Below are 24259 nucleotides of genomic sequence, written 5' to 3' on the forward strand. Positions count from 1 at the left end.
ATGGGGAGTTATGGCTATGTTGAGCTCTCTGCTCACCCACCTGGAACTGCTTGGCCAACTTAGCACAGAGAGAGACCATGGCCTAGGCAGACAGAGAGGAATCTAACTTCCTCATGTCAACCACCAGAAACTGGAACTTCAAAGAACCAGTTTCTGTCCCCATTCTTCGTGGAAACAGAGACCTTCTCTAGAGATAGATTAACAACAGGTTCTAGGCTCTTCTTTTGTCTTACTGTCTCATTGTTCATACCCTGGCCAGATGAATTTTCCTCCAACATAGCCTGGCCTTGGAGTCCGAAGACTGGGGTGGCAGCTTGATGTAGTAGATAGAGTACTAGAATTGGAATCAGGAAGGCTGGGTTCAAATCCCACTTAAGACATTTACTTACCTAGTCTGACTCTAGGCAAGTCCCCTGATTCTCTCTGGGCCTCATCTTCTTCATCCATAAAGTAACGGTTAGCTGGGTTTGATGACCTCCAAGGGTCAGTCTAGCCCTAAATCTATGATCCTATGAATTCTAACACTTGCTTTCTGTGTGACCTTGGGCAAATTACTTAATTTCAGTTTCCTCCTCTGTAAAATGGGTATAATGCTCCTTGCACTCATTACTTTAGAGTTGTGAGGAAAATATTTTGTAAACCTTGCAGTACAAGAGAAACTGGAGGAACAGTTGTTGTTGCTGTTGTTACTAAAGGTTCCATGGCTCAGGTCTTCTGATTCCAAATCTAGACCTTTTTCTCCAATGCTGTGGTTGTTCTCCCCTGGATTAGTTCCAGCTTTCTAGTCTTTTTCCTGGAAGAGTAGTGATATAATGCATGACATTTCTTTGTTATCCTTCAAGTGTGTTATCTCACTGCATTATCACAGCAACTCTTATGAAGTAGGTACTGTGGGTCTTATTATCCCCATTTTACAGATGAGGAAACAAGATGAGAGAGGTTGTGACCTATTGGATCATGGATCTGGAGTTGGAAGGGACCTCTGAGGTCTAGCTCAGTTTACAGATGAGGAAATGGAGGCCCAAAAAGGGTAACTGTCACACAGATAGCAAGTAGCAGAGTCGGGATTCAAACTCATATTGTGTTGACTGCCAACCCAGCAGTCATTCCACTCCTTGCACTATATTGCCTTCTCATTCATTTGGAACAGGGTCACACAGCTAATAAATACCAAAGGCAGAATTAGCCCTTCTATTCCTTATTTTTAAATGATTTGGGAGCTTTCCTGCTTTAGTTAGTTGGAGCAAGTTCCTTCTAAAAAAGTCTCCACCATGTCAGGTGTGGACAAAAGGTTTTGTCTACACCAGCCCATGTGGACTGAGTGGGGAAGGGGGAGAGGGGTGATCAGGGAGGAAGAGTAGGAAGAGCCATGTGGTCAGTATCCATCCCATTTAGCTCCCCAGGAGGCCCAGCATAGGACCTTGACCACCTATAATGTTTAGTAAACAACTGCAGAAATGTCTCCTAGTGAAGTGCCAGTGTGTAGTGAGTAAATATCTCCAAAACAGGAGATTTGGACTTGACAACGGGGTCTCCTGGATAGACAATTGAGCTGGCATTCCCCCAGGCTGGACCCTTTCACAGCCCTACTAAAGTGGTCTCCCATCCTTCCAGGCACTTTACCCTCCAATCTATCCTTCACACCCTGCCAGAGTTATCTTCCTTTTTCAAGATGGATGTGACTCAGAAACTCAGAAGCTGGGTACCCAAGGCACTACCATCAACACACTTCCAGTCTTCCCTTTTATTACTTAGAATTATAAAAAGTCATTAGATGTCAGAACTGAAAGGGCCCTAAGAGACTAGCTAATCCAACCCTTTTATTGAAAAAATGGGGAAAGTGAGGCCCCAAAAAGAGGGGGCAGGGATTGCTTAAGATGACAGAGTGAGTCAATGGCAGAACTAGAACCAGGACCCTGGTCTCTTAGTTCGTTGTCAGGTGTTAGACCCACAAGCACCCTGTTTTGGTCCTATTGAACCCACTGTGTTCTAGAACAGAAGTCATTATCCCATGGACTCCTACCAACCCATGACCTTTGCTCAAGCCATTTCCTCTGTTGGGAATGCCCTCTGTTCTCTCTGCCAATCAATTGGCCTTCTTTCAACATCCACATTTTAAAAAATTCTTCCTCTAAGGAAACTTTTGTAACGAATCCTACCCGCCTTTGCCCAGCCCTTCCTTCCATACACCCTCCTTACTTACATTTCATGACTTTGTGTGCATTTGAGTTCCAGCCATGGCCTCTGTCCCTCTCTCCCGCCCCTCCTTGATGCCTGCCTCTCCTGGACCACAATTTCTGGGAAAACCCCAGCTTTGATTCATTCACATTCATCTCCTCAAGAACGTTCTGCCATTGTTCTGAGGCTGGAGGGGGAGGGGCGGGCATCAATCCACTCCCAGGAAGCAGCACCCCCCATTCTTGTAACTTTCACCTCTCCCCCTTGCATTGTGTCTTCTTTAGAGTGTAAGCTCCCTGAAGGCAAGGGACTATCTTTGTTTTTTGTAACTATATCCCCAGCCACTCCGTGCAATATTTGGTAAGTCAGCAAGCATTTATTAACCACCTACTATATTCCCAGGCAAAGTAAGTACTTAATAAATGTGTTTTTACTCATTCACTCAGCACACCTCCTCTCACTGCCAGGCTCATCTCCTGGCTTATTCCTTCTTGTGCTTAAGCTGCAATCACCAGATCCCTCCCCACCCCCCCATCCAAATCACGAGCTCTAGATCTAGAAACATCTAGTGCTAACTCCTTATTTTACTGATGAGAAGACTGAGACCCGTGGAGAGAGAAAAGCTGACTCAAGGTCACATGGGTAGTCAGTAGCAAAGCTGGGGTTTGAATTGGTCCTCTTGACTCTCAATTAACTGTCCTTTCCGTGTACTGAGAATTTACCTATTAAGTCCAAGTCCCAACGACATGTCTAGAAAACCTTCCCTGCCTCTGTGTCTCCTATTGAACCACTCAGTCTTAATGTCTGCTGCTCTTAAATTGTTCCAGGTATGACGAGTCCTTTCTTTCCCTCTGGAACCCCCTTCTTAGACTGTGAGCTCTCTCGGGGCACAGACTGGGCTTGTTCCTTCTCTATCTTCCCCAGACTGTGAGCTCCATGAAGGTAGGACCTTGATCTGCGCTTTCCCTGTCCCTCAAGACTGTGAGCCCCCTGGAGGCAGGACCTTTCCTATAACAAGCATCCGGTATCACAGGGTTGGACACACAGGGTTTGGGGGCATGGGGGAAGTAGGGGACTCAGTAAATCCCAGTTGGTTGTCAATTAAGTTAGATGTTTTCAATTGTTGTTCCTAGGTTGTGTTTTCTATCGTGGGGAGTTAAGTCTGTCTGGGAGAGGAGGTGGGGATTTGGTCAAACCCAAATCCTTCACTGTCTGGTCAACAGCCCTGGGCTGTCATAGATAATGCACTTTTGTCTCTGTGGAGGCATCCTTATTGACCACAGACATTTCCTCACCTGCCTGGGAGAGCACATTCTGGCTCCAGGCCCAGAGCTACTGTATGAGTCAATAAAGCCGCTCTTATCTGACCTCATTCACCTATTAGATTGAAGTGGAGTTTAGGGTGCCAGCAGGCACCTTCACCCGTTCCTTTTCTCTGCCATGTAAAGGGTGGGCTAAGTCACCGAAAAGCTTAATTGGTGGTAGCTGTGCCTTAAACCTCTGGGATGGCCTTTGGTGAGGCCTATAAAATCAACCGGCCCTTTGAGAAGCTATGGGCGGGAGAAAGAACCATCAGGGTCCAAGGACCAGCTCTTCTACAAACTCCCTTTGTGGCCTCGGGCAGATGCCTTCCCGTCTCCAGACCTCGGTTTTCCTCATGGGTGTAATAAAGGCATTAGGCTAGATAATCCCTAAAGTCTCCTCTTACCCTGATATTCTGTAGTCACGTGTCTGAAAGCGTAGACATACAGGGTCATGGCAGAGGACATTGAGCCCCTTGTTTTATGAATGAAAGAAAGAAAAACCCAAAGGGAAGCAATAGCAGGGCTGGAAGTGCCTCCTTACCCCCATTGTGGATCCCTTCGACAGTCTCCTGGCCCATGGTCCTCCAGCCCTCCGCTTGACCCCTTCCAGGGGAAGGGAACTCATCAGTCCCTCCTCACCCACCCCAATCCCAGCCCATTCTATTTTAGAAACACGTCTGATTTCTGATTTATCTTCTGTTTCATCAATTGAGTTTGCATGAACCGAGGTCTCCTTGTACTATAAGGGAACCTTGTCATGTGAGGGTCACCCTCCTGGGAATGGCCTTTGACCTCTCTCATATTCCTTTGACTCCTTTGTCCTTGCTGGTGATCCATTTCCTCACCAGACTCATGGCTTACGCAGGAGCCAGGGACTGACAGAGCCTCTTGTCCAGACAAACCTGCATCTGAGCTGAAGGCTCCTACTCCTCCCAGCCCCTCCACGTTCTCTGTGCTGCAGTGACACCGGCCTCCTGGCTGTGCCTTGAACAAGACACTCCATCCCCCGGATCCTGGGCATTTTCTCTGGCTGGCCCCCCATGCTTGCAGTGCTCTTCCTCTTCATCACCATCTCCTGGCTTCTGACAAGCCTCAGCTAAAGTCCCACCTTCTGCAACAATCCCATTATGATACCGTTAACGCTAGCACCTTCCCTGTGAGATGTCCTGTCTGTATTTTGTTCGTCATGGTTGTCTGCATGTTGTCTTCCCCATTAGACCATGAGCTCCTTGAGGGCACACTGTCTTTTGTCTTTCTTTGTATCCCTAGTACTTAAAAGAGTGCCTGGCACGTAGTAGGTGCTTAATAAATGCTTATCAACAGACTGACTGCTCTGAGTGTTTCTTGGATGAATACTGAGGCAGTAGTCTATAGGACACTGGATTTGAAGTCGGGAAGATCTGAGTTCAAATTCCACCTTAGACACTTAATTGCTATGTGACCTTGGCTAATCATTTGACCTCTCTGTCCCTCAATTTCTTCATCTCAATAGTCGTTAAGGTCTCTTCCAAATCTCTGATTTAGGTTCCTTCTAAATCTCTGATCCTACGATCCTACGAACAATGTTTCTGTCCTTCAGTGGTCAGTGATTTCCTTTGTGCAGGTATCTTCTACCCCCCAATTCTCCTCCCCTGCCCCCAGCCAAGCTCAGATCCAACCCCTCTGTGACTTGGTAGAGGATATTTGTGAGTAGCTGTGGCTGGAAAATTTGTGACTTACCTAGAAAGAAACCTTTTTTTTAAAAAAAATCTTTTTTTAGGCCATTGGGGTTAAGTGACTTGCCCAGGGTCACACGGCTAGTAAGTGTCAAGTGTTTGGTCTGAGGCTGGATTTGAACTCAGGTCCTCCTGACTTCAGCGCCAGTGCTCTATCCACTGTGCCACGTAGCTACCCCTGAGGAGCCTTTCTTAACTGAGGTCCTTATACAACAACATAGTTGGACAACATACATACTCAGAGGTAGTATGCCTTAGTAGAAAGAGAACTGGGTTTGGAGTCAGCGGTCCTGGGTTCAAGTGCTGGCCATGTTACTACCTGTGTGACCTTGAGAAAGTTACTTCTCTCTGAATATCCACTTCCTTACCTGTAAGGTAATGGGTTTGGACCAGATGATCCCTAAATTCTCTCTCAGCTCTAAATCTGGGATCCTGGCTGGCTTGGTGTAGGACCTCTCAAGGCCTGAGCTCCACTGACAAAGTTCTGGTAACTAGGCATTGAATATAGGAATCTTAGAGGCAGCTGGTGGTGCAGTGGGTAGGCCCCTGAACCTGCAGCCAAAGCAAATCCAGCCTCAGACGCTTAGCAGCCCTGTGTGACCCTGCTTTAGTCACAACTTTCATGCACCTCAGTTTAATCGTCTGGAAAACAGGAGCAATGATGGCACATACCTCTCATGCTTGTTGTGAATATAAAATGGGATAATATTTGCAAAGTGTTTTGTAAACCTTAAAATGTTATATAAATGCTATCTACTATATTATTAGGCTGCGATTAGGCATTGGAGGGGGATGCTAGTGGACAAGTTAATAATAATAATACTATTTTACAACATTGTAAAGACAAACAACTTGGAAAGATTTAGAAACTCTGCTCAATGCAATGACCAACCACATAATGAACTCATAATGAAATCTATTACCCACCCTCTTATAGATGACTCAGAATGCAGATAAAGATCTTGGGTTTTTTGGTATGTGGCCAATGAAAGTTATTTTTATTTGTTTTGTTTTTTTTTTTAATTTTTAATTTTTTTTATTTTTTAGTGAGGCTGTTGGGGTTAAGTGACTTGCCCAAGGTCACACAGCTAGTACGTGTCAAGTGTTTGGTCTGAGGCCGGATTTGAACTCAGGTCCTCCTGACTTCAGGGCCGGTGGTATATCCACTGCGCCATCTAGCTGCCCCTGTTTTGTTTTTTTATGATGCATGTTTGTAACTAGTTTTGTTTTTCTTGCCTTCTTAAATGTAGGGATGGGAGGGGGGAAAGAGGGAAAGAGAAAATAAGGACTTGAAAATAAAATTTTAAAAAAATGTTTTAAAAAACAATGCTGTTTTTATCTGAACCTCATTGAAAAAGATGAAGAGAGTAAGATGATTATAATGATAAGGATAGTGACTGGACCTGGGATTTCATTGTTCTAGGGAAGTCCTTCTACTAGTTCAGGTGGGCGTTTTCTCTGCAATTTATTGTCTTAGAGAGTAGCCTGGGGGCATCTAGAAGTTAAGTGACTTGCCCAGGGTCACACAGTCAGTATGTGTCTGAGGTGGACCTTGAACCGAGATCTTGCAGATTTCAAGGCCAACTCTGTACGCAGTATGTCAATCTGCCATGATTATGATGATGATGATATTAAATTAGCTCAAATTTATGTAGCATTTTGCAAAGCACTTTCCTGCTATTCATTCCCTTTAGTAGAGAGGTTCTTCAGCTGGAGTCCATGACCTTAAAATACACACACATCTATATACATCTATACACACACACACACACACACACACACACACACACACATAGATGTATATACATACACATACATACCTATATACATATGTGTGTATATCTTGATAACTATTTCAATATAATTGGTTTCCTTTGTAATCCTTTGTATTTTATGTTATGTATTTAAAAGCCTTATTCTGAGAAGGGCTGCATAGGCTTTACCAACCTGCCAGAGGGGTCCATGATGCAAAAGAGGTTAAGAATCCCTTGTCCTGGGGCAGCTAGGTGTTGCAGTGGATAGAACACTAGCCCTGGAATCAGGAGGACCTGAGTTGAAATCCAGCCTCAGACACTTATTAGCTGTGTGACCCTGGGCAAGTCATTTAACCCCGATTGCCTAAAAAAAAAAAAATCTCTCGTCCTAGAACAATATTGACTCTCTGCATTTCTTCATTTATCAGACACTTAGGATGTTTCTACTGTGTGCAGGGTGCTGTGCTCTGTCTTGGAGAGGCAAGAGAACTCATAGATCTGAAACCCAAGAAATTACAATATATTAGGAGGATAAGTTGTGTATGCAAATGGCATCAATGAAGGGGACAGTGAGTTTAGTGCCAAAGAAAGATTCAGGCAAAGTACTAAGAGAAAAACGAAGAAGGAAAGATCACTTTTACCAAGGAAGGATTAGGTAGGGGGAGGCTGATGGGGAAGAAAGGAGTATGGTTCAGAGAATTCAACAAATGTTGATTAAATCCTGCTAGATAGTAGGAATACAGAAAAGGAAGGAAGGAAGGAAGGGGAAAGGAAAGAAGAAAGAAAGGAAGGATGGAGGGAAGATAGGAAGGAAGGAAGAAAAAGATGAATCAATCCCTGTCCCTAAGGTGTTTGCATTCTACTGAAAGTTGAGTTTCACGAAGAGGCTGTATCTAAACGGGCCTAAGTGTGACCTTGAAGAAAAGTAAAGGAAAAATAGGGTAAGGCAGGATGAGAACCAGGGATGGTGAAGAGTAGTCCAGTTTGAGTGGGATATAAAGTACTTGTTTGTTTTTAACAGTTTTAAAGTACATGTGCTTAATATTTTTCACGCTTTTTCATGGTAAGGAGGAATTGTGACAGAGAAGAGGATCTTTGTTTAAGAAAAAAAATTAATTAAAAAATAAGTACGTGAGAGGGAGTGGTTTAAGACTGTCAACTGTGGTGGAGTGGATAGAGCTGTGGCCTTGGAGTCAGGAGGACGTGAGTTCAAATACAGTCTCAGACACATGACACTTACTAGCAGTGTGACCCTGGGCAAGTCACTTCACCCCGATTACCTCACCAAAAAAGAAAAAAAAAAATACTGTCAACTGGATGGAACCATCCTCTAACCTATGAGTGGCCAGAGTCAAACAAACAGAACACTCTAGAGACAGGAGAGTCAGCACTCAAAACAGAAGTTTAATTAATTTCAGAGTGAGGAAAATGATGTATGCATACAGAAGCCCCGCCTCCTAAGAAGCAGGGCTTGACATGCTGGACTAAAGGCAGGTCTTATATACATCCTGGGCTGGACAATGACATAATCATTGCTAGGTCTTGAGTTATCGTTCCCACGAGCCCTGGGGGAACAGTATTGTCTCAAGTCTTGGGGGTTATGCCCACCCTGCAGGGTGTAGAATCAGAGTTCTGTGATGGGAATAGGAGCGTAGTACCTGTCAGTGACAAGGAAGACGGACTGTGAATATATGGTGGATGGCCCTGGGAAATAGGGAAAGCTAAATCCCTCAGTGAACACCTGGTGCTGGTCCAAGCAATATACTTTACCAGAGGTTCATATCACATAAAAGGATTAGTCTTATGCCAAGCCCAGGACATAGCCTGCTTACTGGGCCTTAGCTCTGGGAAACAGGGTATCTCCAAAATAGTTCGACAAGATAAAGGTAGATTATTGTCAAAACTATCCATGGATTGGGGGGGTCTTGAATGCTGGAATCAGAGTCTACTGCACTTTTCCCTGGTAGAAAAGAACAACAGCCTGATGGAAAGGCTATTCAGGCAAAGTGAATGAGTTGGAGAGGGGCTAAACTGGAGAGAGGGAGACCAGTTGAAAAGGAGATCATTACGGTCACCTAAATGAGAGGAGAGGACAGCCTCTTCTCTGCTGGTGGCAGTGTGAATAGAAGGGAAGAGATGGAGGTAGGAGAGATTTGGAGGTGGAAGCTATAAGACTTGGCAACTAATTAGAAGTTGGAGGACTAGGGAGAGAGAAGAGTCAATGTCTGAGGCTTGGAGTCTGGGTCCCTTGGAACTCAGTGGCTGATGCCTGTCAGACATAGGGAAATTGGGGGAGAGGCAGTTTAGTTCTTGAGGTGTTGGATTTGAAGTTCTGGAAGAATAATCCAAATTCTTGGAAACGTGGGCATGAAATGGTGGGGATACGATGGGACTGAAGATGCAAGATCATAGGATCCTAAATTTGGAGATGAAAGGGACCTTCAAGGTTATCTAGTCCATTGCTCTCATTTTATAGTTGAGAAAACTGAGACCCAGAGAAGTTGAGGGCCTTACTCAAGGTCACAGGGGCGGTCAGTGGCAGAGCCAAGATTTAATTGTAGTCCTCCAAATCCATTGTAACACATTAACTCTATTTGGGAGTCAACTGTAGGGAGGTGATAATGGAAACCATGGGAGTGGATAATGTCACCAAGGTAGAGAATATAAAGAGATGGGAAGGCTTAGGACTGAAGCTTGGGAGCCATCCGTGTTTGAGGAAGGGGAGGAGGAGGAAGAAGAGGGAGGAGAAGGAGAAGGATGAAGAAGAGGAAGAGGAGGAGGAGGAGTAGAAAAAGGAGGAGCAAAAGTCAAAGAAGCAGTCAAAAAGGTAGGAGGAGAAGCAGGAGGGAATCATGTTACAAAAGCCAAGGAAGGAGGGAGTATCTCGAAGGAAGGGATGATCAAGTGGGATGAGAACAGAAAAGATGCCACTGGATTTAATGGCCAGGAGGAGGCCTAGCTTTGAGAGAACAGTTTCATTAGAGTGATGGAGATGAAAGCCATTTGACTGCTTTATTTATCCAAAGCCCATATTAACATTGAAACATTACCAATTTTCGATCAATCAGAAATTCTAGCTTTGTTCTCCTATACATTCGATCTTTACTTGCTGTGTATCTAATCAGTTACACTTATCGATCACTCTATTTTAAAACTTGTTTTTAGAAGTTATTTTTATAGATAATAATTTATTGATGATAACTCATTTTTTTTTTCAATCTCATATTACACATATCTGCTTGGTGCTCCATAAACATTGTACCAAGCTTCACCCCAAAGCAAGAGCATTCTGACCTGACCTTTGCCTTCACCTGGATCCAGTCTCCAAATTCAGTCACTTTGTAGTAATATTGGAAAGAGCATTAGATTGGATGTGGGAGACTTGAGTTCTAGAAACTGCTGTGCCACTAACCTCATTGTGTGACCCTTGGCAAGCTTTTTCCCTTCTCTGGGCCTCTGCAGAGAGAGGGGGGTAGATTAGGTGGTATCTAAGAAGCTCTTCTTAGCTCTAAATTCTATAATATTGCAATTCTGTAAATGGTTTTGTTACAACCACCCTTTTTCCTGTGCCTCTCCTTGGAGAAAAGGTCTGGAGTCTATGTCAGTATATCCAACGCTCTGATAACCTTGAGGATTGGCATAGTTCAGCAGCTACCAAATACTATGATTTGAGGGATACTGAGAAGGTCATCCAGTTCTCCAAATCTGTCCCCTGTTAGCCTGCCCCAGTTCCTGAAACTCTGGTGTGGGTCCTTTGGACCTTGGAGGTGTTACAGACCCAGACTCCAAGCCTCAGACATTGACTCTTCTCTCTCCCTAGTCCTCCAACTTCTAATTAGTTGCCAAGTCTTATAGCTTCCACCTCCATATCTCTCCTACCTCCATCTCTTCCCTTCTATTCACACTGCAAGGGGCAAGACTTAGAGCCATTATCAATTGCTAAGGCCTTGGGGGTAGAGTTTAATTACAGATAATTGTGAACATGATTCCCTGGGAATGGAAACTGGAGGGGAGGAGGGAAGGAGATTGTACATACCAAAACCCAGATTTCATCAAATTTACTGCTTTGCTGAAGGCTGGAGCTTGTTAGTTGTCAGCATGGGCTGTGATTCGCTTCACCAGCTGAGAAGACCCTCACCACCTTCGTAATTCTAATGGATCCAGTTATTACTGGTGGTAGTTTACTACTCAGCTCAGATGTAGAGAGAGTATTGGATCAACAGAGCCCAGACCATGAGCAGCCACGTTTATTTCATCTAAATAGTGTCTCCGTGGCCAATGTCAAGTTTTGAGATGCTGATATAGAGAAATGTCCCTTTACCCTTCAGTATAAAAGGGGTCTTCCTGAGGTCCCTCTGTGGTGGTGGTATATGTGTATGTGTTTTGTGTGTGTGTAAAAAGTCAGTAATCAGAGTATGAGAGGAAAGTTAGACTTTACCAAGTAAAAGCAATGACTGGTGGCCTTTTGACCCAGGAGCTTTGAAGAGGAAGGAAGGTATCTGGAAACTGGGGCATCTAAATCCTCCCCTACCTTTTAGCACTTGTTTGACGGGAAGACGGAGGCAACTCTGGTGTCCACCCAGAGTCCTTTGGTTCAATAGAGTTGGGCTCAGTAAATCTCTTCCACTTGAATTGATTTGGTGTATTCTCTTTAGAAGTGTGCTTTAACTCCAGTCTCTGAAATGCCTGTATTTCTGTACCAGCTTTCCCCTTTTCTAGAGAATGGATGCAGTTTCTATTCGGCGAGGTAGCAAAGAGAGGACAAAAAATTGGGATTGTCACTCTTGCCCTTCATAAAAAGCTAACCCAGGTGAATATGGTGAGGATGGGGTTATGGCACACTGGGAGGATTTAGGGCAATGGATGTGTGGAAGAAGAATTCTGTCCAGAACACAAAGTAAAAACAGCCTCTAGGCTCTTCCACAGCTCAGCAATGGGGAAATCTCCTGGGAGCCAGAGCTGTTTGCCCAGGGTCTGGTAGGGCCAGCCTCTAGCTTGGGAACTGTCGCCACGTTCAGTTCATTGCCTGGAAAGCTGTGCCCCGTGGAGAGACAATTGAGCTGTTTGTCCAGGTGGTAGAGAACTCCTTCCACTCTGTCCTTCCTCAGTGTCCCTCGGTGGCTGTAAAGGAAGAATAGTTCCTGATATTGGCCAAACATCTTTTGCTCAGGATCCAAGAGGGGATTTTCAGGGGATGAACATGTACATTCCCTGCTCAAGGTCCTCATTATGGTGCTAAAATACCTGGATTTGACCTGCCTCCCCCAAAGAAAGAGTAGCAGGTGGGGCTGAGAGGAGCAGATGAATCATTCCACTCAACCTTGTGGAAAAGGGAAATTGCCTTTTCCGTTGCCGGTGAAAGACGGCCCCAGCACAGAGGCATCATGGCCTAGCCCGACTGGTTAAAATAACACCACCAACAAAGGACTGTGCAGCTAGATGACAAAACTCACCTCTGCTCAGGGGGCCAATGGTCCTGGGTCTGGCTCTCCCTCTCCATCTTTCTCACCCACACGCCTGCGCAGGCCCTGTGCACACAGGCACACGCTCTCCCTCCCACGCTTGGTCTTCAGCAAGCTGCCTAGGCTGGGAGACACTCACAGAAACAGACAGGAGAATAGGCTCTTCATTAGTATGCAGGAGGGGCCCCCAGAAGCATCAGGCTATCCCAGACTCTGTCTGAGGCGGATGAAGGAAGCCTCCCTCCTCCCCTCCCCCAGTAAAGGCAGCGGGGGTGGGGGCGGGACTGCATGGTATGTGTAGATCTTGGGTAGGAGGACCTGGCATTTTCAATCCTGTCTCAGCTATTTGTCGTATACACATATGTGCATACACAGAGACATGTATATCTATCTGTCTATCTATCTATCTATCTATCTATCTATCTATCTATCTATCTATCTATCTACATGTACACACACCATACCACACCTGTATACGTGCACATGTACGCAGAGGCATATAAACACAAACATATACATACACATACTCATACATCAACATATACACACATACATATTGACATACATACGCTTACATACATATATGCATACACACATACATATATGGACAGATGTACGCATAGACACACATAAACACAAATATACACACATACTTATGTATATGTAATATATGCACACATAGACATATATGCACTTACATTTTTATATGTACACATGTACATAGACCCATATATGCGTATGCATACACAGACACATAGACAAACAGACCTATAAACACAGAAATACATGCATATACATAGATATATGGGCACAAATAAAAACAGACATATATGAGATATACATGTACATACATATATTATTCACATATACGCAAATCTGCACATATGCATGTATATACACAGACACACATATCCACACATACATGTATATACGATACACACATAGGCATGTACACACACACATATAAACACATGTACACACATATTCTTCCTCTCTAAAATAAGGAGGTTGGACTAAATGGTCTCTAAGGTTCCCCCCAGACCGAGAAAGGATGAATGAGGTTTTTGTGTTCTGTGAATCTGCTGGTTTCTGTTCTAGGATTACAAGCAGAGAGTTGGTCATCCCACTTGGTCTTTTAAAGACCCAGTGACCTGGAGTCCACAGAGCTGGGTTCAGATCCCATCACTGAACCTGACAAATGATATGACCTTGGGCAAGTCACTTAATAACCTCCATAAGCCTCAGCTTCCTGACCTACTGTGAGGCCATCTCTTCCCTATCAGGAAGGGGAACTCTTCTGAAGTGCTGAAGGTGGTCAGGACAAAGGCACGGCAACTGGAGATGGCGTCTCCTGTGTGAATAATAGCAAGAAAGCCATTATCAAATGAGATTATGCTTGTGAAGTACTTGGCAAACCTTAAAGCACTATCAGGATGTTAGCTAGAATAAATATCGTTGTCACAGAGCTCACTCCCTCATGAGATAATCCATTGCATTCTAGAACAACTGATTGTGAGAAATGTCCTCCTTAAATTAAGCTTAAGTAGACTTTCCTACTATGTATTCTTAGTTTTGTGCTTTCATGCCAAGAAGGAAAAATATTTGAGAAGTAGGAAATGTGAGTTCTTTTCTTACTTTGGAAGTAATTTGCTGTGTGACTTGGGAACAGTTTCTTCCGTGGCTGGGCTTCAATTTTCTTGTTCATAAAATGAGAGGGTTGGATTAATTGGCTTCTAAGGAGGATTGTAACTAAGGGAGAGTGAGTAGGGCTTTGTCCCAGAACACCGATATAAAGGGGTGTGTTTTCTTCCCACACAGTCAGTCCTCTGTCCTGCCACTCTGGCTTCTGTTTTCTCTTTGTCCTCTGTGATCCCCAGGTCATGTGGTACCACTCCTGAAAGTCCCATTTCTTCCCCAGGGTCCAATTTTTCCCCACTTTTTTCCCCTCTGCTCTTAGGATTGATTTGTGGAATGCTGGTCACTGGCCATGCCACAAAGGCTAGGGCTGAACTGTATAATAGGCAGGCCATCCCCTCTGCCAGTATAACCATGGACTACTCTTTTCAAACTGAACTTGCTCCAGGTACCAGAATTCTGAGTTCTACCCCCCATTAAGGTTCCTCTCAGTTGTGGCCCCTGACCCTTCTATAGGATACAGTTACTCATTTCTGAGTCTGGGTCCTGAGGAGTGATAAATGTTTCTGGGGGGTGGGGGGTGGGGTGCCCAGTCTGACTGAAGATGGCAGGGTGGGGGATGGGAATGGGTGGCAGCACAGCACTGAGTGTTGACCTTTGGAGTTTGACCAATGAGAACTTAATTTTTACCCCAAATGCAGGTTAAGTTTTATTGCATTTTCAGCAGCCTTTGAGAACCTTTGGTAATCCTAGGGAATTTGTGGAAACTGCTTTCGTATTCATTCAGCAAATTTTTATTGACCTTCTACTGCAGACATGATCCCTCGTCTCCATTCTCCTGTCCTCCATTAACCATTGCTATCTCTCATGTGGACCATTGCGACCATGTCCTATCTAACACCTCTTGCCCTCTCCCCCCCTCCAATCTATCCTGCATACTCTGCTCCGTTTCTAGTACATTGCTGAAAACTCCCAGCGTGTCACTGCTGCCAGTACTAATATGAAATTGGTTATTCTGTGATCCTTGAAGATGTGCAAAGTTCTTATCTCAGAGCTAGTCTTTATCTTTATTTTATGGATAAGGAAATGAGGCTCAGGGTGATTAAGTCATTTGCTCAGGGCCGCACAGCTAAGAGAGATTTGAACATAGGTCTTCCTGACTTCATTTGTTCAGTTGTTTTTGTCATGTCTGACTCTCCATGACCCCACTAGGGGTTTTCTTGGCAAAGATACTAGAGTGGCTTGCCATTTCCTTCTCCAGCTCATTTTGCAGATGAGGAAACTGAGGCAAATAGAATTAAGTGACTTGCCCAGGGTCACACAACTAGTAAGTATCTGAGGTTGGATTTGAATTCAGGAAGATGAGACTTCCTGACTCCAGACCCAACATTCTATCCACTGTACCACCTAGCTGCCCACATCTCCCAATATTTTTTGGTAAAAAGAATGAATGAAGGAATGAATAAAAATTTATTATATGCCAGGCTCCGTGCTAAGCACTATATATACAAATACAGGCAAGCAAGATAATCCCTGCCCTTCAGGAGCTTATATTCCTTTTTTTTTTTCAAATGAATTTTATTATTATTTTATGAAGTTTTGTAAGGAATCTTCTTTGTAATTTGATTGGTACAGCATTAAACGTATGAATTAATTTTGGTAGTATCATTTTTATTATGTTGGCATAGCCTAGTCATGAGCACTGAATATTCCTCCAGCTATATAAGTTATTCTTTATTTTTGTTTATTTATTGTTTGCTTCCTAGATTTTAAAAAATTTTATTTATTTTTAGTTTTCAACATTCATTTTTATAAGATTTTGAGTTCTAAAAATTTCCCCCCCTCTCTCCTCCCTCCCTAAGAGTGCATGGAATCTGATATAGGTTATACATGTACAACCATATTAAACATATTTCCACATTAATCATGTTATAAAGAAGAATCAGAACCAAAAGGAATAACCACGAGAAAGAAAAAAACAAAAAATAAAGAGAAAATAGTATGCTTCGATCTTCATTCAGACTCCATAATTCTTTCTCTGGATAGAGATAGCATTTTCCAATCTTTAGTCTTTTGGAATTGTCTTAGATCATTGCATTGCTGAGAAGAGCTAAGTCTATCAAAGTTGGTCATCACACAATGCTGCTGTTACTGTGTACAATGTTCTCCTGGTTCTGCTCACTTCATTCAGCATCAGTTCAGGTTTTCTTGAACTATGCCTGCTCATCATTTTTTTTTTTTTTTTTAGGCAATTGGGATTAAGTGACTTGCCCAGGGTCACACAGCTAGTAAGTGTCAGGTGTTTGATCTGAGGCTGGATTTGAGCTCAGGTCCTCCTGACTTCAGGGCCGGTGCTCTATCCACCTGCTCATCATTTTTTATGGAATAATAGTATTTCATTACATTCACATACCACAACTTGTTCAGACATTCCCCAATTGATGGACATCCCCTCTATTTCCATTTCTTGGCTACCACAAAAAGAGCTGCTATAGATACTTATGTTTCCCATTTTTATGATCTCTTTGGGATACGCACCTAGAAGTGGTATTGCTTCTATATACACAATTTTATAGCCCTTTGGGCATAGTTCTAAATTGCTCTCCAAAATGGCTGGATCAGTTCACAACTCCACCAACAATGCATTAGTGTTCCAATTTTCTCACATCTTCTCTAACATTTATCATTTTCCTGTTTTGTCATGTTAGCTAATCTAATAGTTGTGATGTGGTACAGGAACTTATATTCTAATGGCTGAAGACAACATGTAAAGGAGAACTGGGAAGGAAGGAAAGATGCACACATGGAGTCAGGGTATGGAAATGTCTGAGAAGTGACATGGTAGCCTGGTTCTGGGCAGGGCAAGGTAAAAGTCCACCTGTTAAAGCCCAGGGTCCCCAGGGCAGAGTCTGAATTCTAATGAGGAGACTGGCCAGAGGGCAGCTGGCATGATTTGGCACCAGCAATGAATAGGAAGATATGGGGGACTTAGAATCATAGACTAGAAACATGAGAACAGTAAGGGACCTTAGAGTCCTATCCCCTCATTTTAGAGATGAGGTTCCATTGGGAGAAGTGACTTGCCCAGGGTCATGCAGCTAGAATGTGTATCTTGACCCTAAGTCTACCATTTTTTGCACTATATCATACTTCTTCCAGTGGTCGGTAATGTGCATGCATATAAACCTTATATGAAGATTGACTAAACTATTCTCTTCTGTAAACTGGCCAGCAGTAGCTGCCCAAGTGGAGGGAATTTTAAATTCAAATTCCAATGAAATTATCTTTGGAAGTACATCTATTAAGTTTCTCCAAAAACAAAATGAATGAAGTTACAACAGAAAGAGTTAACTGGGTGAAAAAAAATTTGCAGCAAGTTTCCTTACTAAAGATTTCATATCCAAGATATATAAAGAACTGATACAAATCGTAAGACTAAGAGCCATTCTTGGCAACAGATTGGATGGAGAGGGGTGAGAGAATAAGGAAGAGGAGTTGAGGATGATGCCTAGGTCGTGAGCCTGGGGGACTGAGAAGATGGTGATGCCTTCAATGGTAATAGGGAAGTTAGGAAGAAGGGAGTGTTTGAGGAGAAAGACTTATGGATGGGGGAGGGGAGTAGTAATATTTGAAAATAACTATATACAAAGAAAAAAATCAATAAAACTTAAAAACAAAACTAGGTGGGGTTGAACCAGCTGCTCTCTGGGGTCTCTTTTAGCTCTAAATGCTGTGATCCATTTTCTCCCTCTGACTGAAATGACTGGCCTGGGATTCAAACCTAAGTCCTTTGACTCCAAATCCAGTATTCGATCCAACCCCACATAGCAATAAATCAAGTTAAGTAAGCAGGTGTTTATTAAGTTTTTGCTGTGTGTCAGACACAGTGCTATTGCTGGCCTTTACCTTACATTTCTGTAGGGCTTTATGGTCCACAGTGCACTTTTCCCATAATCACCCTATGAGGTAGGTAATACCTCACATAGTAATCAGTCAATAATGCTTTCCCATTCATTTTCCTCGTTTTCCAGATGAGGAAAGAGTGGCTTAGGTAAAGAGCCTTATCCAAGATCGCACAGTTAATACCCATCGAAGACTTCAATTTGTTTCTCATCACAAGTCCAGAACTCCTTCCAGTAGCATCTCTGACCTAGCGGAGGCCTTTTGGCATTTAATGCCATTCCATTTGTCTGAAAATGCTATAATCTCTCTTTCTTTAAGCCTCTCTAACCCTGAGAATATCTCTGCAGTGTCACCGACGGGGATCTTCGCTACAATTTTACCAACCTGGATAGATTTTTGGATCTTCTCTGGGAGAACCGACTCATTCCAGGTAACATTAGGAAACATTGTAGTTTTTGGAATTCCAGTGAACTCAAAGGATTCTGAAGTTAATGAATTCTAGTGAATTCTTTAGTCCCAGTGATAGAGAGAGAATTAGGACACAAAGGGGAGATCTAAGCCTAGTTCTGGCTCTCTCCCTTCCTCTGTGGGATGGTATCACTCACCTCTCAGACACTTTCAGTGCCTTCTCCTTGTTTTCAAGATTAAATCCAAACTCCTTGCTCCGACATTCAAGGCCCTCCGCAATCTAACTCGGTCCTACTTTTCCAACCTTACTTTCTATGGCTTCCCTTACATAGATCCTCAGTTCTAGCTCACTGACTCTCCTTATTGTCCCCTGAACATACCAGGCTCTATCCACATCTCTGGACTTTTGCTTCCACCATTCTTCCTGCCTCTAATGCCCTGTTGCCTCCTGTTTGCCTCCCTAAACCTTGCCTATCTTTTAGTCTAGGAATTCTAGGAGTCGTCCTTCCCCTTACTTCCTTCCCCTTATCTCTCCAGTTTCTGAGCTCACATGAATCAAGGAATGAAGTCAGCCAGACTGAGACCCTACTGGGCACTGCCTGCCTGCGCTGGCCCCGATAGTCTGTCTGTCCCCCTATTAGTGGACCAGGCCACTTGTTCCCGTTTAGGAAAGTTTTCTTAAGGACACTGAAAAGTATTTTCATGTATTTAAGGGTTTGAGTTGATGGGGAGCCCATCTGGATACTTCACTGATTTCGAGGACAAGAAGCAGGTGTATGAATGGAGGAACCTGGTCACCCTGTTGGCTACGAGATATATTGGTAAGTCTTGAAAGGCCTCGGTGTGGGTACCTTATAATCTTTTAACTATTTTATTTTTTCCCAATTACATATAAAAACTATTTTTAAGCTTTGTTTTTTACAATTTTGTCTTCCAAATTCTCTCCCACCCTCCCTCCTCTCCCCCATCATTGAGAAGATAAGCAGTTTGATAGTTATACATGTAGAGTCATGCAAAACATACTTCCCTACTAGTTATGTTGTGAAAGAAAACAGACAAAACCCCCTACCATACAATCTTTATTGTTTTCTTTCTCATCCTATGTATATTCCTGCCTCTTCCTTCTTCCTTCCCCTTTCTCTCTCCTGTTTTCTCTCTCCTTTCCTCACCTTTTTCTTCTCTCTCTCCCCTTCCCTTCTTGTTTCTCCCCATCTCTCCATTTCTTCCTGTCCCTTTCCCTCTCCCTCCTTCTCTACACATTCCTCTCTTCTCCTTTTTCATTTCTCTTTTTCCTTTCCCATTCTCCCTGTCCCTATCGGCCTACCTCTCTATCCCTCTCCCATCACCAACACTGTTATTTCCTCTTCTAATCCAACCCCATACTTATTCAGAATCCCCTTGACAAACTTCCCTAGTCATCTAGCCTCTTCTTAGAGACCTCAAGCGATGAAAAATTCAGTATCTGTAAAGGTAGCACATGCGAGTCGTCATTTAGTCAGCTAGCATTTATTAACTGCCTAGAATATTCCAGGCACTGTGCTAAACCCTGGAGATGTTAAAAAAAAAAAAAGGCGAAAGACAGTCCCTGCCCTCAAAGAACTTACTATCTATTGGGGGAAACAATGTGCAAACAACTATATACAAACAAAATATATTCAGGATAAATTGGAGATAGTCTGAGAGGAAGACCCTAGCATTGAGAGGGGATCAGGAAAGGCTTCTTGCAGAAGAACTTTAGCTGATCCTTGGAGAAAGCTGGGGAAGCCAGGAGGTAGAGAAGATGTAGAGAGGTCTAATTGTTAGCAACATTTTCTTCCATTGAATCTAAATCTGCCTCTGTGACTTTCCCTAATTCTCTTCGTTCTGCCTTCCCAGGCCACAGCAAAACAAGTCCATATATGATTGTAGCTCCAGACCCCAAAGGCCATTGAATCCAACCTACTTATTTTTGAGATGAGGAAATTGGGGCTCAAGGTTTAAAGGGATTTGCCTAGCTCCCACAGGTAGTAGGTATCAAAGGCAGGATTTGAACCCAGGTCCTTGGACTCTGAAGGCAGTGTGCTCTTCTCACTAAGAAGATGAAAACCAAGCCCTTCTGCATGGCAGCCTTTCAGAGCCTTAAAGATAGGGATCATATAATGGGGACTTGGTGAGATATTGGAGGGGAAAGCCCTGTGAAAAGGATGAAGTGTAGTAGGAATGGATTGTTCACATTTTATTGATGCTTTTTATTTTTACTACCCCAGACTTTCCAGGGAACCATCCCTTGTAACAAGGAAAAAAGGTGAAACAAAAACAGCCATCCCCTTCCCGTGCTGCACCAATAGCAGCTTTGATTCTGCACCTGCAGCTTGCCCACTCTCGTACCAATGGTGGGGGGTGGGGAGGAAGCTGCCTTTCATTGTCTGATGTAGGAAGGTGGAGGTCATGGCACTAAGGCTGGGATTAGCTTGCTTGTGGATTTTAACTTAGCAATGCCAGCAGACGAGGAAGGTTGGGGATAATCAAGAGAGCCAAATCTCACAGTCAGACTGTGGGGTGGGGAAGGCCCATCTGAACCCAGAAGGTCGGGAGAAAAACTTAGGACTCTTTGAAAGAAGTTAGTAGAATTATTTTCAGGTACCCCCAGAACTCATGCTAACAAAGTGACTCCATTCAGGCCCATTCTCTTCTCTGTGCCTTAGTTTCTTCCTCTGGAAATTAAAGGGGTTGGACTAGATGGTCTCTTAAGATCTCTTGTCCACTCTGACATTCCATGTTCTAAGGCCCTTCCCAGCTCTGACATTCCATGTTCTAAGTATCCCCCCCAGCTCTGACATTCCATGTTCTAAGGCCCCTTCCCAGTTCTGACATTCCATGTTCTAAGATGTCTCTCAGTTGACATTCTATGTTCTATGTTCTAAGATCTTTCCCAGCTCTGACCTCCTATGTTCTGTTTTCCAGAGTTTCAGGGTAGAGGATCTCCAGGGATATTTAATAAATATTTAAAATTTACTTTGATAGTTATTCAATTTTCACATGCAAACAGATGGTGATTCACTTAGATCTGCTTGCTCTCAGAAGCTGGGGAATGACACACTAGCACTCTCCAGGGAAAACGGTTGTGAAGTTAGCATAGTATTTGGAGGTGTTGTAGAATCACTTAGAATCTCTGGGGATGGCAGCGTGTGGGCTGAAATGTTCGTCATCAGTTCCTCTGTGTGAAGCCTGAGCTGACAGTAGCCTTGACGTCCCTCATGGTTTCATTTGCAGAGAAGTACGGGGTAAGCCACGTCTCCAGATGGAATTTTGAAACATGGAATGAGCCAGATCATCACGACTTTGACAACGTGTCCATGACGGTCCAAGGTATGCAAGCATTTTCTCAGAGAGCAGAGGATGAGACAGGTGCTTGCTCTGGGCACAAGAAGCGGGCCTTCCTACCACTTGTGCAAATGCATTGAGTTTAATTGTAGAGTTCTCAGTTCAGGAGGCTTGGGTTCTATTCTGAGCTCTGCCTCTGATTCACTTTGTGGCCCTGAGCAAGCCCCTTGCCTTCTCTGGACTTCAGTTTCCTACTCTATAAAATGAGAAGACTAGAATAGGTAGAATGGTCTCTCACTCTCCTTCCTTGACTCTGTGGTATGCTCAGCTCTTTGCTAGACTTTGTGAGGGAGATGACATAATGACTTACAAAGCCTTTTTACATGCATTGTATTATTACATCCTCACAATGGCCTGTGAAGGTCTGCAGGGTTATTAGCCCCATTTTGCAGATGAGCAAGTTGAGGCATCTAGGTGACACAGTGGATAAAGTGCCTCAGACACATAGTAGCTGTGTGACCCTGAATGAGTCACTTAACTTTTGTGTGCCTCAGTTTCCTCATCTGTAAAATGAGCTAGAGAAGGAAATGGCAAACTACTCCAGTATCTCTGCCAAGAAAACTCCAAATGGGGTCATGAAGAGTCAGCATGACTGAACAACAACAACAAGAATTTGAGGTTCAGGGGTTAAGTGACTTGCCCAGAGTCACCCAGTTTAAGTAGCTCTGCTGGGGAGTCTTATGACTCCCAGTCCAGCATTCTTTTACCATAATTCTCTACCTTTGGTCTCTGCTCTTGAGGATGGGAGTGGAGGGGTGGGGGGATGGGGAGGGAGATACAAGACACGCAGCCATGAAATGACAATGAGAGAACAGTACAGATCAGTGGATGATTGGGAGCTAGAGAGTATGGTGCAGACTATAAGGTGTATGGAAAGGCAGAGAAGGAAGAGATCAGTGTGGAATGGAGCCTTCCCAGGGGAAGGCTTCGTGGACAGGGAAGATTCCTTGAAGGATAAGGATAATAATTTACCCACAACAGCTTATAGAGAGCAAACTGTTACTAGTCAATGTTTACTGAGCACAGTGTTTAAATGATTGGGTAAGTAAATGGATTAATGATTAAGTGAATAAATTAATGGATGAATGAATGAGTTAATGAAAGAATAAATGGGTAGGTGAATAAGGGAATGTTAGTGAGTGAGTGAATAAATGATCAGTAACTGAATAAATTGGGCAGCTAGGTAGTGCAGTGGATAGAGTGCCAGGCCTGAAGTTAGGAAGCCTCATCTTCCTGAGTTCAAATCTGGCCTCAGACACTTGCTAGCTGTATAACTCTGGGCAAATCACTTAATCCTGTTTGTCTCAGTTTCCTCATTTGTAAAATGAACTGGAGAAGGAAATGCCAAGAAAATCCCAAATAGGGTCATGAAGAGTCAGACATCACTGAAAATGAGTGAATAACAGCAGTAAATGAATGAGTAGATCAGTGAATAACTGTAGCTTTTGGATGTAGGCTTCCTGAACTATTATGATGCCTGCTCAGAAGGCCTGAGGAAAGCCAATGTAGGGCTGAAGTTTGGAGGTCCTGGTGATTCCTTCCATCCATTCCCAAAGTCCCCCATTTGCTGGAACCTACTCAGTCACTGCTACAATGGGACAAACTTTTTCACGGGTGAGAAAGGTGTGCGCCTGGATTATATCTCCTTACACAGGAAGGTAAGTGGGTCTCAGATAGATTCCTCAGGGCTCTGAACTGGGAACCTAAAGAAACCATGAGATTTCTATCAGCCTTTTACACCTTAGTATGAATTAGATCCTTGCCCACCAGTGTATCTTTGCTTATGCTGTCCTCCATGACTGGAACAAACTGTATACTCCCACACATCTTCAATTTTTATTTCCTTTGTGAGGCAGTCAGGGCTAAGTGACTTGCCCAGGGTCACATAGCAAGTAAGTGTTAAGTGTCTGAGGTCGGATTTGAACTCAGGTCCTCCTGACTTCAAGGCCAGAGCTCTATCTACTGCACCTCCTAGCTGCCAAAAAAATAGCTGCCACTATTTTTTTAAAGTCACTCCTTTTCTTCAAGGCCCAGCTCAGGTAAGAGACCCCCTTCAATGAAGTCCTTCCAGATCTTGCCAGCTTAAAATGACTTCATATCAAATTAATCATAACACTGCCTCAATGTCTCCTTTGGCCTTACTGTGTAAATTTTGTATTTGTGGTGGTGTTGTGGTGGGCTGGTGAACAGGGCTATCACTCCCTCCTACCCCAAGTCTTGTGGGGGTGGGGCTACTACTTGAACAAGTCAAGAAGTGTTTATTAATCTTCTGCTATGTAGCAGACACTGTGCTAAGTGCTAGGGATTCAAAGGAATGCAATAAAAAGTTCCTGCCCTCCAGGAGCTTATAGTCTAATGGCTACTTCTGAGCTACTCTCTACAATCCTCCTTTGGAGGAATGGTTTAACAAGCCAGAAGAAAACAGTGGGAAGGGAAGTGGCCAAGCCCTGCCCCCTCTCAAAGGTAGCTCACTAGCTCATTACAGCATTTACACACACACACACACACACACACACACACACACACACACACACACA

The 24259-nt window shown here is 43.7% G+C and overlaps 1 protein-coding gene across 10 annotated transcripts in view; it reads left to right on the forward strand.

Moving 5' to 3' along the window:
• IDUA (iduronidase alpha-L-) overlaps window positions 1–24259 on the forward strand; it is a 71055-nt gene that overhangs the window by 33899 nt on the left and 12897 nt on the right. For all 10 annotated transcript variants that reach the window (XM_027836497.1, XM_027836494.1, XM_027836491.1 and 7 more), the window contains exons 3-6: window positions 18299–18381; window positions 19073–19180; window positions 21612–21707; window positions 23178–23380. In XM_027836497.1, the coding sequence (XP_027692298.1) occupies window positions 18299–18381; window positions 19073–19180; window positions 21612–21707; window positions 23178–23380 (490 nt within the window). The remainder of the gene's footprint in view (window positions 1–18298; window positions 18382–19072; window positions 19181–21611; window positions 21708–23177; window positions 23381–24259) is intronic.

Source organism: Vombatus ursinus, unplaced genomic scaffold (genome assembly GCF_900497805.2).
Source record: "Vombatus ursinus unplaced genomic scaffold, bare-nosed wombat genome assembly UNPS02014818.1, whole genome shotgun sequence".
NCBI lineage: Eukaryota > Metazoa > Chordata > Mammalia > Diprotodontia > Vombatidae > Vombatus > Vombatus ursinus.